Source organism: Myotis nattereri, assembly GCF_964212035.1.
Source record: "Myotis nattereri genome assembly, chromosome: 1".
NCBI classification, from domain to species: domain Eukaryota; kingdom Metazoa; phylum Chordata; class Mammalia; order Chiroptera; family Vespertilionidae; genus Myotis; species Myotis nattereri.
The window spans coordinates 183,591,315-183,609,851 of NC_138075.1; the positions used below are offsets into that span (position 1 = coordinate 183,591,315).

At 39.6% G+C, this 18,537-nt stretch overlaps 1 protein-coding gene across 1 annotated transcript in view; it reads right to left on the reverse strand.

The window, feature by feature from the left end:
* Positions 1 to 209: 209 nt before the first annotated feature.
* BTC (betacellulin) overlaps positions 210 to 18,537 on the reverse strand; it is a gene marked incomplete at its 3' end in the record, with an annotated part of 40,487 nt that continues 22,159 nt past the window's right edge. Inside the window, exons 3-5 of the mRNA XM_081087051.1 lie at positions 9,422 to 9,539; positions 3,096 to 3,242; positions 210 to 303 (exon numbers count right to left, since the gene is read on the reverse strand). Coding sequence (XP_080943177.1) covers positions 210 to 303; positions 3,096 to 3,242; positions 9,422 to 9,539 — 359 coding nt within the window. The remainder of the gene's footprint in view (positions 304 to 3,095; positions 3,243 to 9,421; positions 9,540 to 18,537) is intronic.

Genomic DNA, 18,537 nt, shown 5'->3' on the forward strand with positions numbered 1-18,537 from the left:
TGCATGTATCTCTCTGATAACATGTGAGAGAAAGATATGAGAACATTTTATTTGACTTCAGAGTCTATGAAAAATTCGATTTATTTTTAGATGTTTTTAAACATAATCAAACTCCAATCAATGATTTATTAGATGCAATTAAAGCCCCATTTTCCCAGATAAATGCCACCTGAATAGTTTCCCATCTACCAAATTTATCACACTCACCATTAAGCAATACTAGTCTCTTGAATATCTTCATTTACAGGAGTTATATCTTTACCAAGATTTGGCATATCTTCTTTCTTTTTCCTTCGAAGGGGACTTGGAAAATGGTGTTAGAAATTAGCATAGGCCTGTTAGTTCATGCGAAGACAAAATTAATCATCAAGAAAGCTGCCTATGATTTTATTTCTACACTTGTTAAGAGTGCATAGGTTCCTTTATTTTCCTTAAATATTTGAGGTTTTCTCTGAAATCACCTCTCTCCCTAGGCTCCATTGATCGCTACAATAAGCAACAGTGGGATAGAGTATGGCTATAGGTAGAAAGAATATGGCACCTGAGTGTTGATGCAGTTTGGTTAGCACAAGAACATTTTCTAAAACAAGTCATTTTACAAAATAGATGGATACAGTATTATTTAGTGTGTATATAAGATATAATACACATTGGAAACAAATGTAAGAAAACCAAGAGCACTTTTGGAATGTTAACTAAGTTGCCAGATACATTAGAAATCTGGACTGTAATCCCATTTTTTTAAAAGTATAACTCAAAATTAATGTGATAAAATAGGCCACTTCTGAGTTCTGTCCAACAAATACTCTGTCCTTTGGGCGCATTATAAAAGCTCCTTTTGCTATAAAGTAGGTAAAATAAAAAAAATAGTTTTCAATTTTATAGCTAGAAGGAATCCTACAGATTATCTGGTTTAATACTCTAATTTTACAGAAAATACAATTAAAGGCTTCAAATGTTATAAGAAAGTTCTTCAAAGTTTCAAAGATACTCAATGGCAGAGCTGGAACAAAAATAAAAGTCACCCTGGAGCTCTGCTTGTGTTTCTCAGCCCTGATGGCTGTGAAGAAAGGGATCATGAGAAGCCCTCTTCTGGTCTAGACTGCAGACCAGAAGTAATTGCAGAAGTTTAGAGGCTGCACTAGTTTCTCAATACAGAAAGATAGCACTGGAAGGGAAGACTTTTTAGCATACCACCTGGGAGTTCTAGTCTAACAAACCATTTGATGGGTTTCCAAAAGTAACTATCTTAAGTAATATACCAAGCTACACTCTCTCAGACAAAAGCAAGGTGTTTCTTGAGTGCCGAAGTTGTGGCATATAATGAAAAGTAAAAGAGAAGAACAAGAGTGTAATTATCTTTCACAAATTAAATTCATTATTTTGATGTGGGGAAAAAATGTTTTGTTCATTTACACTGAGTGGCCAGATTATTATGACCACCCCATCAGTACTTCATTGACACTTCCAAAAAACTGAATATTGAAAACTTCCTAAGCAAATACTCTCAAGGTTTTATTATTATTATTATTTGCACTAGAGGCCCGGTGCACAAAAATTTGTGCACTCGTGGGAGATGGGAGATCCCTCAGCCCGGCCTGTGCCCTTTCGCAGTCTGGGGCCCCTCAGGGGATGACCACCTGCTGACTTAGGTCTGCTCCCCAGGGGATTTGGCCTAAGATGGCAATCAGACATCCCTCTGGCAGCCCGGCAGCCCTAGGGGGATATCCACTTGCCAGTGGGGAGCAGACCTAAGCTGCAGTCGGACATCCTTAGCACTGAGGAGGCAGGAGAGGCTCCCACCACCACCGCTGTACTAGCAGCCATCAGCCTGGCTTGTGGCTGAGCAGAGCTCCTCCCATGTGAGAGCGCCCTGACCACCAGAGGGCAGCTTCTGCATTGAGCGTCTGCCCCCTGGTGGTCAGTGTGTGTCATAGTGACCAGTCATTCCCAGTCCTTCTGCTATTAGGGTCAGTTTCCATATTACCCGTTTACTATATAGGATAGAGGCCTGGTGCATGGGTGGGGGCCAGCTGGTTTGCCCTGAAGGGTGATCCGGATCAGGGTGGGGGTCCTGCCTGGGTGCCTGGCCAGCCTGGATGATGGGATGATGGCTGCTTGCAGCTGGTCACACTCCCTTCAGGGTGGGGGTCCCGCTTGGGTGCCTGGCCAGTCTGGGTGAGGGGCTGAGGGCTGTTTTCAGGCTGGTGGGTGACTGAAGCTCCCAGCCTCTCCTTTTTTCTTTTTTTTATTCTGGGATTAATTTACCTTCTATAGCTGTCACTGGAGCTGAGAGCAGGCTCCAGCTCTGAGGCCGTTGCTGGCTGAAAGCAGGTACCTGGGTTTATTTAGATTCTATAATTGAAACTCTGTTGCCATCACTGGCCGCTCTAAGCTCTGAGGCCGTGCTGGCTGAAAGCAGGTTTCTGGGGTTTGTTTAGGTTCTATAATTGCAACATTGTTTCATACGGACCTGGGCTGCGGCAGGCGGGGAACATTGACTTCCTCCATCACTGGAGTAAGCAAGCCTCATGTTCATGATCACTTCAGCTGCCTGGCTGCCGGCCGCCATCTTGGCTGGCAGTTAATTTGCATATCTCGCTGATTAGCCAATGGGAAGGGTAGCGAAGTTATGGTTAATTATCATGTTTCTCTATAATTAGATAGGATAACTAATTCACTTCATTGTACTGATGGGGTGATTATAATAATCTGGCCGGTCATAATAACCTGGCCACTCAGTGTATTTCAATCTTTCAAAGTTAATTTGTCATGGTGCAGCTTGAGAAAAGGAGTCTAATTTAGCCCAACAAACTCACATAAAATATGATGAACTTTAGGACTAAATAACAGTTTTCTTTAAATTAGGAAATTTATACAAATTTGATTTTAAACTATAATAATTGTGCTCGGTAAAATGACAAATATCATGTGTTTTGTTATAAACAGTTTAAATAAATTATGGCAAACCTGGAAAGTGATTTATTTAAATCAAAGGAAAAACAAAAAAAGTTAGGAAGGAGGGAAGGAAGGAAAGAATGAGGAAGAAGATACAGTTCCTCAGATTTACTTAAAATTAAATTAAAAATACTTACTGACAGCATGTGCAGACACCAATCACCAAAATGATCAATGTCACCATAACTGCTGTCAAACAAATCACCAGAATCTGTCCTGTGTCTCCTCTCAGGTAAAAAAAGTCAACTCTCTCACATCTCGCCCCAGCATAGCCATCATCACAGCTGTAAAAATAAAACAAGAACAAAACAAGGTGAAAATAAGAGTTTTCTGAATCTCTACTATTTCTACTATTTTATGAAGAAACTAACACTGTTTTCATTCTTTGGAATTAATATGGGACACAATTCCTTTAAAATGTTAAATAGCTGTACACCACTATGTTCATGAGCAATTTCTCTTTCTTTGTGTTGCTGAAAATCTGTCATCAGTTTAACAATATTAACACAATGTATAACATAAATAAATAGGGATGTTGACAATTTACTAAACTTTAGTTTGGAATTTTAGATTTTGCATTTGAATAAAGAAAATGATAAAATTCCCTCCACAACATTCCCAAGCTCTTAAATACCTACATGACAAGGGTTTCCCATTTCATCACAGGGTAATACGAACAATTTCAGTGTGCCCAGATTCTCTTAATATAATTTATTTAAAAATTATACTGTTTCATATCATCAAAAATGATAACGTGCATGAACGTTCATAGACATCTACCTACATATAGAAGTTCCCTAAATATTATTCAACAGAATTGCTCTCTCTCTGTGACTTCCACCCATCAGTTCTAGTTCTACTGCTTGCATGCGTCACAGATTAGGTACTGCTCTTCTATTGCTCTTCTAGTCACCGCCTCCCCAACTACACTCCCAAACACAGTAGGTCTTATCCTCTCTGGTTCCTGGTTTCTGGTTCCTTTATCTGATCTTCTAAAGCCACATTCTCAGATCTGGTCATAATTCCCTCTCCTCTCTTCCAAATGGCCTCCCTTTCTCCATGGCCTAATAAAGTGCAGTGACCAGAAATCAACAAGTTATCACTCCCCTCATTCTCTCAACTCTCTATCAATACAGTCCTAAAATTCACCTGAACTCAGTGGATGCCCCAAGTCTGAGTTACAGTTAGGGGTGTATTTGACCACGCCAAGGCTTGTCTGAGCAACACTCAAGAAGCTCCAGGCTCAGTGATTTGGAGACTATTCCTGGTATTCTCTAAAGAGTGCCTGTGATTCAAAGGTATTTAAGAAGTTTGAGGACATTTGAAACTGAAATTATATGTTGTAACATCAATTACTTTTCCCTTTCTCCTTAGACTCATTCAAAATGCAGAGATGTTGGTCATAATTATATGCATCTGAAAAGGGGGAAATTATGCTTCTTGAAAAGACTTCTGTACAACCTCTTTTTGTTTTGTTTTGCTTTGCTTGATTTAGTTTTAATTTTGTAAAAAGAGATGAATTGCCAGGCTGTTCTATGGTTTATGTTTGACCAAAAAGTCAAGGCAGTTAATTCCCACAAAGCCTATATTTCACAAATAAGGAGATTCCCTAAATGCCAAGATTGCAGCTGATACAATGCTACAAAAATTAAACAAAACAAAACAAAAAAACAAGCTTGGCTGGAGTGGCTCAGTTGGTTGAGCATCATCCTGTGCACTGAAAGGTTGCTGGTTCCATTCTTGGTCAAGGTACACACCTGGGTTGCAGGTTCCATCCTCATTTGGGATGATCATAGAAATCAACCAATGGGTTAGTGTCTCTCTCTCTCTCTCTCTCTCTCTCTCTCTCTCTCTCTCTCTCTCTCCCTTTCCTCCCCTCCCCCCTTCCTCTCTGTAAGCATGTCCTCAGGTGAGGATTGAAAACAACAACAACACAAAAACAAGCTCAATCTCAACCCTGAGTTGAAAGGTGAGGCTCAGTGCAGGCTGCAGGCACAGGAGAAAGACACTTAATGCCATCTACTGCACAAGGACCCCAGGACCTATGTGAGAAAACTGCTTCCTTCAAGAGAATTGGGTATCTTTGTTGCAAGGTTAAAATCATGGAAAAAAAGCTTAGAAATATCTCGAAACATCAAAAAAATCTCTGGTACATGGGCCTGGAACTGAGGTGGGGGGGAAATAACTTTTAATTTCATATGTGGGGTGAAGGTTTTTAAGAGTCTTTTTTCAAAGGTCATAATTAAAATCTTACAAATATAGTCTCTCCTAATTAGCTTAAATGTTTCTCTAACAAATTCACTAAAGGTGGCATATTTAAACAAAAACTTTGCCTGTAAAATACACAGCAATTACTTAATGCTCTTTAGAATGCTTTTCTAATTATAAACTTCAGATCCTGTGGTGTAATCACACTTCGGTTGAATTTCTCAGTGAGCAGTAACCCTCCCTAAAAGTTATAACCCAGTGAACCATGCTAGAAGGTGAAACCTTCACCAGTGATAGTGGCTCTCATGTTATTTCACTTCTCATCAAACCAATAATAACCTACATGCCGGTGTTCATTTTAAAAGGTGAAAACGAGGCAAAGGTACAAGATTCCAGTAGATGTTTATTAAATGCTGAATAACTAAACAAATGAGATTTAATAACCATGAAATAAAATTTTAAATAATTTTTAAAGATTCCCATGACCCTTGAGGACTCTGCAAAATCAAATTGGGAATCACTTTTCTGGAATAATCACCAGACACAAATCTAAGAGATTTAGAAGTATTAGCTCTATTGATTCTTTTTTTTAATACATTTTTTATTGATTTCACAAGGAAGAGAGAGGGAGGGAGAGAGACAGAAACATCAATGATGAGAGAATCCTGGATTGGCTGCCTCTGGCATGTGCCCTGACTGGGAATTGAACCTCAGTCTCCTAGTTCATAAGTCAATGCTCAACCACTGAGCCTCGCTGGCCGGGCTCAATTGATTCTTAAAACAACCTTTGCAGTAGTTGTTATTATTAACCCATTTTACAGATGGAGTAACTCAGCTATAGAGAAATTGAGGGAGTGGGGCTGGGGCTCAAATGCAGTAAGTTGCCTACCAAGTTAATGCCCAATCCCATGTAATTCTGCTTAAATGAAATGTGCTGCATAAATAAATAAAAATTATGTATCTGGAAACAAATTATCTCCATTCCAAGAATCTCCAGAAGAGACTAATATAGGATTGAAGTTCTTTGAAGTTCTTTGAAGCACTGTGGTATTTATGTAAAAACAGGAATCCACAAACTCCTGTGAGCTCAAGCAGAAGGAGATATCTCTGGTTCCCAGAATAGCATAGGCACCATGGGCAGGACAGTTTCACTTGAATCCATGTAAGTTACCCAAAAGGTCAGGCCTAGGTTCAATATTTCTCACTCATCTCATGGCACAATTTATGAAACATTTACTCTGTGCTAGGTACCATAATACATATTTTTATTAATGTTTATTTTGCTTAGTTCTCAGTACTTCAGAGGGAGATATTATTATTCCATCTTACAGATGATAAAACTGAGAATTGGGAAAGATAACTGATCCATTGTTAAACTTGCTTATTATTGATGGGAGCAAAATTTTAACTTAGGTGTATTTGATTCCAAAATCTGTGTCCTGCCCCATCTGCTTTCCCACCTCCTATTGATTCAGTATCATTCTACCACTAAGAAGGTGTTCCTGGTTCAGATTAAGGCCTTGGTTTGTGTTTTTTTATATGTTTTTTAAATTGATTTTTTTTAGAGAGAGAGGAAGGACGAAGGATATATATAGAGTAAGATGAATCAGCTACTTCCTGCATGCCCCTACTGGGCATTGAAGCCACAATAAGGGCATGTACTCTGACCAGTAATTGAGTAGGTGACCTCCTGGTTGTGGGTCAATGCTCAACGACTGAGCCACATCACCCGGGCAAGGCCTTGGTTTTGACACTTAGCATAGCATTAGATGGATTATGATAGGAGGACTCAGTCACTAATTCATCAGTCATGTCTTCAGCACCTAGTAAAATCTAGGTGTGATGCTTGGCACTGGAACACAAAAAGGAATAAGCCATGAGCCCTGCCTTCTAGGTGTTCACAGTCACAGAAGTGACATTTACAGAAACCATTTATGCTCCAGGGGAAAAGAGTTTTTATAGGAGTGGGACTAGATCCCAGAGAAAGGGCATCTAGCCAACACCTGAACGTGTCTGAGAAGAGGGAGATAATGCAGGGGTCCAGGAAGAGCTGATGTTTGAGTTGCATGTAAAACACCAGTGAGAATGAGCTTTGCAGATTCTGAGAAGAGCTTGTGTGATATACATGCAGAGGAATGCAGGATTGTAGAGGAACATTTGACTCTATCATGGAGATGTAGTTAGGAAGCTAAAGCGGGATCAGAGGAGCTTTGGAGGCTGAGGAAATGAGTGGGCAGAAGGGAGCATGCTGTGTGTTGATTGATCTCAAGGAGTAGATTACACACTGTGGTTTTCATTTTAGAAGGCAGCAAAACTAAAGAGCAATAAATGTACAGACATAGAGATCAGTTAGAAAAATGTAGTGCATTAATGAGCATTAATATTTAAAAGACTCCATATATTCTCCCAAACCAATGTGCAATTAAATGGAATTGAAAAAAAAATCAGCTCTTTCCCAACACACACACACACACACACACACACACACACACACACACACCCCTTTCTTATTCCCTTTTCCCCCTATAATTATTATCCTTATATATTTATTTTTAAATTAAATTTAAATATAATTAAATTTTGAAGAAGTCCATCACTCAAACATTTCACTAAATTAGGGATTAGAATTACTGTCCTGAGATAATGATTAAAAAACAAACAAACACAAAAACTGTGCTGGGGGAAATGCACAGAATATAAATATTCTATGAATTTTAGGTCAAAATTATACTTAAGAAATCACATTGCTACCCTATGAGGTAAGCTCTAAGAGCATTTTAGAGGGACATCTCTTTAGAAGAAAATGAATATTTAAATTATGCAAAAATGTTTCTTGTGCCTGAGTAAATTAAAATTTGGACTCTTAATGTACTAACAGGTGAAGATTTTTCTCCCAATTCCCTGCCCTATTAAACAACCTTTGGAAATCTATATTTATGGATAAGATGGGTTTCTTTGCACTTAATTGACACCTGCAAAAGTAACTTTTAATTTGGCAGAAGCTCTTTCATATTTAAATGAATTACAAACCACATAACTAATGCCAGAAAATGTTGTTTCCATTCAAAACACATGGGAGATAAATTGAGCTTTTAAAAGCACCCTTTAAAAATTATCTTTATTGTTGAAAGTATTACAGATATCTCCCCCCCCCCCCCCCGTTGACTGCCTCCACCCCACTTCCGGCCCCTCTCCAGGCCTTTACTGCACTATTGTCTAACCATGGGTTATGCATATATCCATATAAGTTCTTTGGTTAATCTCTTCCTGCCCTCGTGTGAGGCTCATGTGATAACCACTACACCACAGACACAAGATGGGTTAAGGGTAAGGAATTATAAGAAGTACACAAGAGGATGTCACCAAAACAGAAGCAAATCCCATGGAGATCCCTGGATTCAAAGTCAATAGTGCTAACCATTACACCATGGGGCCATAGAAGCAACCCAGGTGCTCATCAGTAGATGAGTGAGTAAAAACGCTGTGATACATACATAGAATGGAATACTACTAAAAAGAATGGAATCTTACCATTTGCAATAGCATGTATGGACCTAGAGGCCATTATGTTAAGTGAAATAAGTCAGTCAGAGGAAGACAAATACCATATTATTTCACTTGTTTGTGGAACCTAAAGAACAATACAAATGAGCAAACAAAACAGAAACAGAGTCATAGATACAGAGAATAGACTGATGGTTGCCAGAGGGAAAGGTTGGGGGGTTGGAGGGGGAAGATGAAGACATTCAGAAGTACAGATTGGTGGTTACAAAGTAGCCAGAAGGATGTAAATCTTAGCATAGAAAATATAGTCAACAATATTGTCAGAGTATGTAAGGTGCCAGGTGGGTACTTGATATAGGGGAACACTTTGTAAAGTATATGATTACATAACCACTATGCTGTATACCTCAAACTAACACATAATAAACTGAATATAAACTAAATTGAAAAATAATAATAATAAAACTATAGTGAAAGAGAAAAAAACATTCTCAACACTGGACAGAAACAGTCTTGCTTGCCTAAGTCAGCAGAGGATGGGGCCCTGCCTGCAAGCAAATCAGGACCCTCTGATGTGCACCAGTTTCTCCATAAGCACCTGTGGAAGGAGCCCCTGAAAAGTGGCTGGGGTAGGACCAGGGGTCTCTGTGCTGGCAGGTGGCTTGATTAGCTCAGACTTGCCAGAGCTGCGGAGCCCCCGGCCAGCACCACCCCGCGCCCCTTTGCTTGCAGGCTCAGGGCCTCCACTTACAGGCAGGAGGGTGTCTGCAGGGCCCCCACGAAGCGACATTTCCCATTGATGCAGTAATGCTCATATTTCTTGGGGCATGGAGAGAAGTAGTCATTCCACTTTGATTGTGTGGTGGTAGCTAAAAAATAAGAAAAACTTCAATAAGTCACTCACCTCAAAAACACATTTCTAAGTAGCAGTATACTCTTATCTTTACTGCCAGGTTTTCTGTAGAATATACTCCCATTTCTCTTTTCTCCTCTCTACACTGGGATAAAAGTTGTACTTCTGTGGCTCCAAAATAATGCTAGAGATTGTATACTGGGAACTGTGGTGGGAACATTTCATATTTTAATTAGATTTATGAACATTCTACCTCTCAGAAACGTTGGTGGTGTTTAAAGGGTAGAGCATAGTTGCGGTGAGAGAAAAGGTTACTCTTTTCATGAAGATTATAGAGCCGAGGGGCTGGTGGCATTGAAGAGAGAGGTATGCTTTTCTTTTCCTTTTTAAAGTTGTTTTAATTTAAACACTTACAAAGCACTTACTGAAACCAGATGCTGGCTGTATACTCTGTTTTTATGAATGCATTTAATTCTCATAACATTCTTAGAAGTAAACAGCATCCTAATGTCCTATTTATTAATGAGAGGCTAAGGCACCTTCCAGAGTCACACAACTAGTACTAAGCAGGCCTGGGGAGCAAACGTGGGCCATCTTGCTCCACAGTCCATGCTCTTGACCCCTCCACTCAGCACTCCATCGAGCCAGCTGCTCACAGGTGGCTGTCATCTGCTCTGCACCTGCGGCCCCCAGAAGTCATGCTTCCTGAATGGGAGATTCTCTCTCTCATTTGACCCCTGGAAGGATGCTCATGGCCTGAAGAAGGAGGAAGATTCTGAAAGCTTCACATCCAGGATTTCAATCCTGCACTGCCCTGACCTTCTTGTCTCACCTTTAGGGTAGTGATGGCCTATTTATTCACCTGGGACAGTAACATGTAACCATTTTCTCATCATAGAAAGTTTTATAAATAAGCATTGTCAAGAGGAACAGTACAGAAATACTAACTGGCTGTGTGGATTCACAGCAGACATGTGCTCACAACCAGCGAGAGCAGCTAACTAGCCAGGCCCAGCCCATGGCCGGACTTTCCATATTCATGTCATGACCAGCAGCTTGCAGGAGTCAGACACCTGTGGAGCCAGAAAGACCACAGTGTTTGCTTCTGGAGGGCCTTTCACACTAGGTTTGGTGTGGCACCTGCCACCCCTATGACATCAAACAATCCTTTTATTATTAGCAAAGACTGCTAAACTTCTTCCTTCATGTTATGTAATGAGCACATATAATTGCTCAGGGCCACCAGAGAGAGGAGTCGCAAAGAGCTCTGATGATCTACAGACAGAAAATGCCTGCGATGCCAGGTCACAGTTTTAGTGGGTGGCAGAATGCTGCTGAGGAACTGGCTGACCTGGTTTAGTTGGTGGCTTAATTACCAGCCATGCTCACTGCTGGTCTGCGCCAGATATTTCTGCCATGCATGCCAATCAATGGGGTTCTTACTGAAATTTCTGCCAGAAATAAGTGCAAATTGGCTCAAAGGCAAAGATCTGTGTATTTTGGCAAATAAATTGATGAGTCAACTTCCATTCATCAAGTACTTTCTATCTCCAGAGCCTACAGTAGATATTGGAAAACATCAAAGAAATAAGGGATATCCTATCTCCCTCTCATAATAAACCAAATTCAAGACAAGAATAAGCAAGCAACAAGCAAGAGCAACCATAGTAACTGAATAAATACTTGTGGTCCACTGGAAGCAGTGGAAAGAACACTGGATTGGGAGAAAGGAACTTAGTGTTTCATTTTCAGCTCCGCCTTTCACTAGCCACATGGGTCTGGGAAAGCAAATAAAGCTGCCTGAGCCTGAGTTTCCTCATCTGCAAACTGAAAATGATAACATCTACCTTGTTCAGAGGCTCAAAGAAAATACATGTGGAATTCCTAGCAGAGTGCCTGGACTATACGGCCCTCAGTAAATGGATCGATTGTAGAATCTTGGCAATTCTAAGAAAAATCTTGTTTCAGTACAAAAGTGCTTATTTAATTAAGGGAACATTTCTGGGACATGTAGATTTTTTTATTTAGGAGGAGGTGAGTAAGCAATGAGGTACAGAGAATGTCAAGATCAAAAGGTCAGGGTCAAGAATATGCAAGCTTATGCAAGGGGAAGATTTAATAGGAACCATGGAAGGGGCATGAAGGGGAGCAGACAAAGATGGCTGTGAATAGAAGTTAGAGAACTCAAATTGTCAGAAGTGTTTGCACTGAAATTTAAGGCAGGAGAGAGCTGAAGAAGGTTCTTATGCAATAAATTCAATGGTACATGTAAAAGCTAAATGGGAAGCCTTTTATAAATGTATTAGATAGGAGAGTGCAGACTGGATCTGAGTAGAAAGATACCTGTGCAAGCAGTTAACCAAGGCACAGCTGAGCCACACAGACATATGTGATGCAGTCCTGCCGCAGGTGAACAGTGGGCAAGGAGAAGAATTAAGAAGCAATAACACTTAGTGACAGATCTGCTGTGCTCCAGAAAGGTCTTTTCTACTTTGCAAAACGCACCTGGCTTTAAATGTAAGCTGTATCGTTCTGTGCTCTGACCTCGACTGAGTCACTTAGTCGTTGTGCTTCTTTAAACATAGTCAGAGTTCTCATAAGCACCATGCAGACCAAGATCCCCCAAACCTTCTTAATAGCAGCTGCTGGATGCAGTGATTTGATCAGCCTCGGTTCATCCAGCAACACGCACCTGTGCCAGGGAAACGGTTGCCAGGCCCTGTTTTCATACCTCACAGAGCTCTCTTCTTTGCCAAATAAGCTTGCTCTTAAATATTCACAGCATTATTTGGATTTAAAACAGCTCTATGCCATCAGGCAGAAAATATTCAGTGATTTCTCTATGGAACTTTAAAACCTGGAAGAAAAATAACACACATACTGCCCCCTACCCCCACCCCCTAAAACCAGAGAGATTCTCTCTTTCTCTCTCTTGGAAATTAAAGGCTGACCAGCATTGCCCCTTTGGAAATGCATCTACAATCCCAGTTGCTTTCATCAAAGTTCACGAAGGTCACATTTGAAAGTTGAACAATTGTGAAATCTCACATTTTCTGCCTATCTGAGACCTGATGAGATAGGTGGGGAATGGCAAAATTATACCATTCCAGTCCAGGAATGTGTCTCAAGAAGAAGAAAAAGTCAATCCTATGACAAAAGTAAAATTAGTCCCATGTCCTGGGTTTCTCTTTTGAGAATTGAATGGCATGGTTTTGAACATGTCACGGACTTAAAGCCTCCCTTGATTCTTATGGAGGAATTAATTGATCTTTATTCCTCCCACCTTCCTCTTTTCCAACCCACATGCCAAAAACCAAAACATTCCTCTGGGTGAGTCTGTCTCACAAAATTCCACTGGAAAACTACGTCCACTGGTGAGCCAGGTTGCAGCAGTCTTTTAACTGGATGGGCACAGGTAATATATCTCAGTCTCTTCATGAGACACCATATCCCTAAGATTCTAATGCCAATTAAGTAAGAAACCACAAGGGTTACTGCAGGTCAGTGTATGTCAAAATCTGATTCTAGGAGTAAGCAAAAGGGATCAGAAGTAAGAACCTCTTTCTGCGATCACATGGGCAGATAGACAAGAAGCGTGTCTTCCATGGGTGATATGGATAATTAGATGAGATGTAATGGATTCTCTTTAGCCAAATTCAAGTGTAGGAATACAGCAGGCACCCAAATTACTGTGTTTAAATATGGATTTTGCCTCAATTTGATAGATGCTTTGATTAAGCAACATTGTGCCTTGGTCTTTCTGTACATGATTCTTTCTCTCAAGCCAAAACAGGTTTTGTAATATCTTGGCGATGAAAACTCTTCAGATTTGAAACATTAGTTCTATTTTTCATAAAACCTTCCCTTACTTATTCCAATAGTGCTTAGTACAAATCTAAGTAATGATTTTGTAATGATATTAATATCAGCAGCTCTTCTGAAAACAACTCTAAAGGTAAGGTAAAATTATTGTTACAATGTCTTTTGTAATTGTCATTACAATGTTCATAACCTCATAGTATATGTGACCCCTATTTTGACACATAGTTAAATGTCTGTGTGGGGGACTTAAAACGGGGTGTTCAATACGGAGGTACATGTCCTATAAGTGTTTACAAGGAGAGAGGAAGAAAAACAAATACCTAGAAATTCATCTTCCTACTCAGATGCCTGACCTCAAGATGGAAACACCCAGGGCACAGAAGAGTTTAAGGGGTCCCAGCAGAGTTTAGAGAAACGTTTCTTCATAGTATGTGAAGGAGAGCCCAAAACTTCAAGCTTGTGTCCTTGGCTTCCAGGCATCTTCCCAGTGGGAGTTTCATAATATTACAACTTTTTAAAGCCAAAAGGTGAGGAAGAAAGTTACATATTTTTAGTTATTTTTTCTTATCTTTGTAATGATCTTCCTGAGGAGGGGAATGTAAACTCATGATGTCCTTCAAGTGCAAAATTTGACATTTATCGTAATTGAGGAATCCCATTTGTCTTACATCCAATGCCATTTCTTATAGAAATGTGAAAGGTTGCTCCAAGACAAGAAGAATAGAAAATAGATCTCACAGATGTGCTGTCACCCCTCCTGTGCTGCCAGAATACGCTTGTACAGAGGGCTAATCAGACCCTGTAGCATGTCTTTTAACCTGAGGGCTGTGCTAACCATTCTGACCTGACAGGAGTGGGCCATCACTTAGAGCTGCCCTTTTTATTTCTATACCTCTCAAGGAAGAAAAAACAAATCTAGTGTTGAAGTGAGAATGTGTTTACATATATTTAAAGTTATTCATAGCTGGGAGGCAAATGAAAAGAACAATGTACAGGAGGAATACTTGTATTTCTTTTTGTTTTTCAAGAGTGTAGAGTAGACTATGGAATTCTTATGCCTATGAAGGCTCTTTTGTTCATTCTCCTTTGCTGGTTCTTTCTCAGCTCTTCCATCCTCTAAATTTTGCAATGAATTGGGCCTCAATGCATTGGGCCTCAATGCTCTTTCATCTATTCTCCTTCCCTCACTTCCTCCCTCAATGTTTCTTGGCTTGAAACACCTTTAAGATAACAATTCCCAAATTTATGTTTCCATCCCAGATCTTTTTTCTCAATGCCAACTGCCCAACTAACATCTCCACTTGGATATCTGACTGGCATTGCAACTTAACACTTCCAAAATGGAACACCTGGTTTTCCTCTTCAACTCAGGTCTTTGCTCATGTCAGTAAATCTGTATCTACATTCTTTTTGTTATTCAGGCCCACAATTTTGGGGTTATCTTAACTTCTTTCTCTTTTACTCTATATCTAATTCATCAGAAAATTTAACTGGTTGAATTTGCAGAATTGTCCCTTTATCTCCAATAACCTGATCTAAGCCCAACATCATCTCTAGGCTGGAAGTAGTCTCCATGGCAACCATCTGTAGGTAGTCTTCCTGTTTTTGTCCCTTTAGTTAATCTGCATACACAGAAACCAGATGGATGATATTAAAACTCACTCAGAGTAAAAGTTGAAGGCTTTAACCTTGTCCACAAGACTCTATATTACACTACCCATTAATTCTTTTTCCCATAACCTCTCTGATTTCATCTTTGACCATTGTGTTCATTGCTACATTCTTGGTATCTGGAACAGAGCCTGCTGCATAATAGTTGCCTATAAGTATTGATGGAATCCATAAATTCCTCACTCAAAATAGAAAGTGATAAACTAAACATGGAATGCTTAAACTCATAAAGTCATTTAGAAGTAAGAACTGCTCCTAAACATCATCTTATTTGCTTCTTCATTTTACAAGTTAAAAACTGAATCTTTGAAAGCTTAAGTGATTTGCCCAAGGTCACATGGTTAGTCAATAAAGACAATCTGCTCCTGTTCCTCATTAATTCCTTTCTCAAAAACTTTTGGTCCTTATTTAGACTTTAAGCTATTATTTTTCAAACTTTCCTTCATTCCTATATTCAGCATTCTGATTTTCCCACATGATTTTAGCAGTTTAGCATGGTGATTAACAACACATTCTAGAGCAGTGGTTCTCAACCTTCTGGCCCTTTAAATACAGTTCCTCATGTTGTGACCCAACCATAAAATTATTTTCGTTGCTACTTCATAACTGTAATGTTACTACTGTTATGAATCATAATGTAAATATCTGATATGCAGGATGGTCTTAGGCGACCCCTGTGAAAGGGTCGTTCGATTGCCAAAGGAGTCGCAACCCACAGGTTGAGAACTGCTGTTCTAGAGCCAGTCTCCCTGAATTCATGTTACATGAGGAGGAGCAAAATTTTGCTGTCCCAAAATATGGCTCTTGTGATATTGATTTTAAGCTGGTAATTAAGGGAAATACAGACTCAGGAAGAGCTTTTGATCCTCCCTCTTTATCACCTAAAAGGAATTTTGATAGAGGACATGTTCTAGGAAGGGAGATGTATGTCATCACAGTTTAAACATAGTTTAATATGGATTAGTGAGTGATAGACAGGGAAGAACCCAACAGGCCTGCTTGATCCAAGTCCTCTCTGTGTCCTATTGAGAAAGATGGCCCAGCAGACATTTGTTTACTAAGCATTTGCTTTTCTATATTCATGCAAATTGCCTTCCTTCCCTTTGAAGTCCCAAACCTCAACATTTTTCTTTTCCTTAGGTCCAGAATGGTATATAAGCCTCAATTGCCATAGCAATTAAATTTGGTTATTTTCTCCTGTTAATCTGTCTCTTGTAAATTTGGTTATTAGCCCAGACAGAAGACATTTAAAAAGTGGGAGGAAAATTAATTTTTTGGCCTCTACACAGACTACTCTGCTTACTGTGTAACCTTAAACAAACTAAATATCTTCTCCATACCAAACAAAGACTTAACGGACTAAAAAGGCAACCTCTCTAGCTGCTATGGAAAATAGTATGTAGTTTCCTCAAAAAATTAAAAATACATCAAACATATGATCCAGCAATCCAGTTTCTGGATATTAATCCAAAAGAATTAAAATCAGTATAACAAAGTGATATCTGTACTCCCAAACTTATTGCAGCAGTATTCACAATGGCCAAGATGTAAAAACAACCTAAATATCCATCAACAGATGAATGGATGAAGAAATTGTATTATATACATAAAATGGGATATCATTCAATACTTTATTTATTTATTTTTAAAGTATGTTTTTGTTGATTTTAGAGAGAGAGGAAGGAAGAAGGAGAGAGAAGGAGAGAGAGGAGAGAAATATCGATGTGAGAAACATTGACTAGTCTCCTCCGTAAGCAACCCAACCAGGGACCAAACCTACAACTTGGGCATGTGCCTTGACCAGGAATCAAACTAGTAATCCTTCAGTGCAGGGGATGATGCCCAACCAACTGAGCCACACCAGCCAGGCCTCTATTTTTTTTTAAAGGAAATCCTTCAACATGCAACAACATGGGTAAGCCTGGAGTACATTATGCTAAGTGAAATAAGCCAGTCACCAAAGGGCAAATATTACATGATTCCACTGATATCTGGTATCTAAATGACTAAATCTATGGAAGCAGAGACTAGAATGGTGATTGCTAGGGACTGGGGAGAGGGGAAAATAAGGAATTTTTGTCCATGGATTAAAATTTCAGTTATATAAGATGAGTCATTTCTAGATATCTGCTATACAATATTATACCTATAGTTAACAATACTGTATTGTACATTTAAAAATTTGTAAAAGGGTAGATCTCATGTTAAATGTTCTTCCTACAATAAAAAAAATAGAAAATACATTTAGGATATGATGAAGCAGGTTGTTTAACACTGTCAATCATCAAGTTATGGAATAATCTCCCAACGGAAATGTGAAAATGCCATCATTTAAACCATTTGAAACCTGACTGAAGAAAAGCACATACACACATAAAGTGACCTTGTTCTTCTCCCTACATGGGTGACAAGACCACACAAGCAGGAACTAAGACACGGGTGGATTCCACAGACATTCTCCAGACCGCCAACTAGTGTGAGGAAGAAAGAAGAAGATAGGGCTGGAATTGATGACTCACATCAGGATGACTTGCTCAGCATGTTCCTGGCTCAGTTACAACTTCCTGAAGTCACCACACTCTCAGAAGTTTCCAGGGAACAGGAGGTCCATCTCCATTCTACCCTACATTTGGAATTGGCCTGTGTTTTGTTTTAAATCAGAAACAACCAGTGTAGAAGACCAGACCACATAATCTATAAAGGGCAGACAGAACCTTAGACCAGGGGTCAGCAAACTATGGTCCAAGGGTTAAATCTGGCCCACAGCTTATTTCTCTAAATAAAGTTTTATTGGAACACATCCAAAGCCACACTCATTTGCATAGTGTCTATGGCTGCTTCCACAGTAAAAGTGCAGATTTGAGTAGTTGCAATGACTCATGGGCCACAAAGCCTGAGATAATTATTATCTGGCCTTTTATAGGCTTGACCCCTGCCTTAGACTAGTAATTTTAAGAGTAGCAATTCAAGCATTTCCAGGGGGAAATATGTAAAAATTATTGCTTTCTTTACATGTTTTAAGTTGTGGAATAGGAAAAAAAATAATTTGAATAGAATATGGGAACTTTTTATGAATCTAGTCTAAGATAGCACATGCCAGACCTGGAGCACACATCTGTGACACTAAAGTAGTGTCATGATTAGCTCTGACCAGGTCACTCAGTTGGTTGGAGTGTCCTCCCATGCACCAAAATGTTGTGGGTTAGATTCCAGGTCAGGACACCTATCTAGGTTGAGGGTTTGGAGTGTGTGCAGGAGGCAACTGATCAATGTTTCTTTTATCTCTCTCTCTCTCTCTCTCTCTCTCTCTCTCTCTCTCTCTCTCTCGTCAAAAAACATATCCTTGGGTGAGGATTCCAAAAAAAAAGAATGAAAGCACTAGGATCACAAAGGCCCGAACGTGAATCCTGGATTTACTCTTTGCCAGCTATGTAACCTTTGCCAAATTACTTAGTATTATCCAGCTCATAGGGCTCTTGCGAGGAGTGAATGAATTACTTTAGGTAAAGCACTTAGCACAG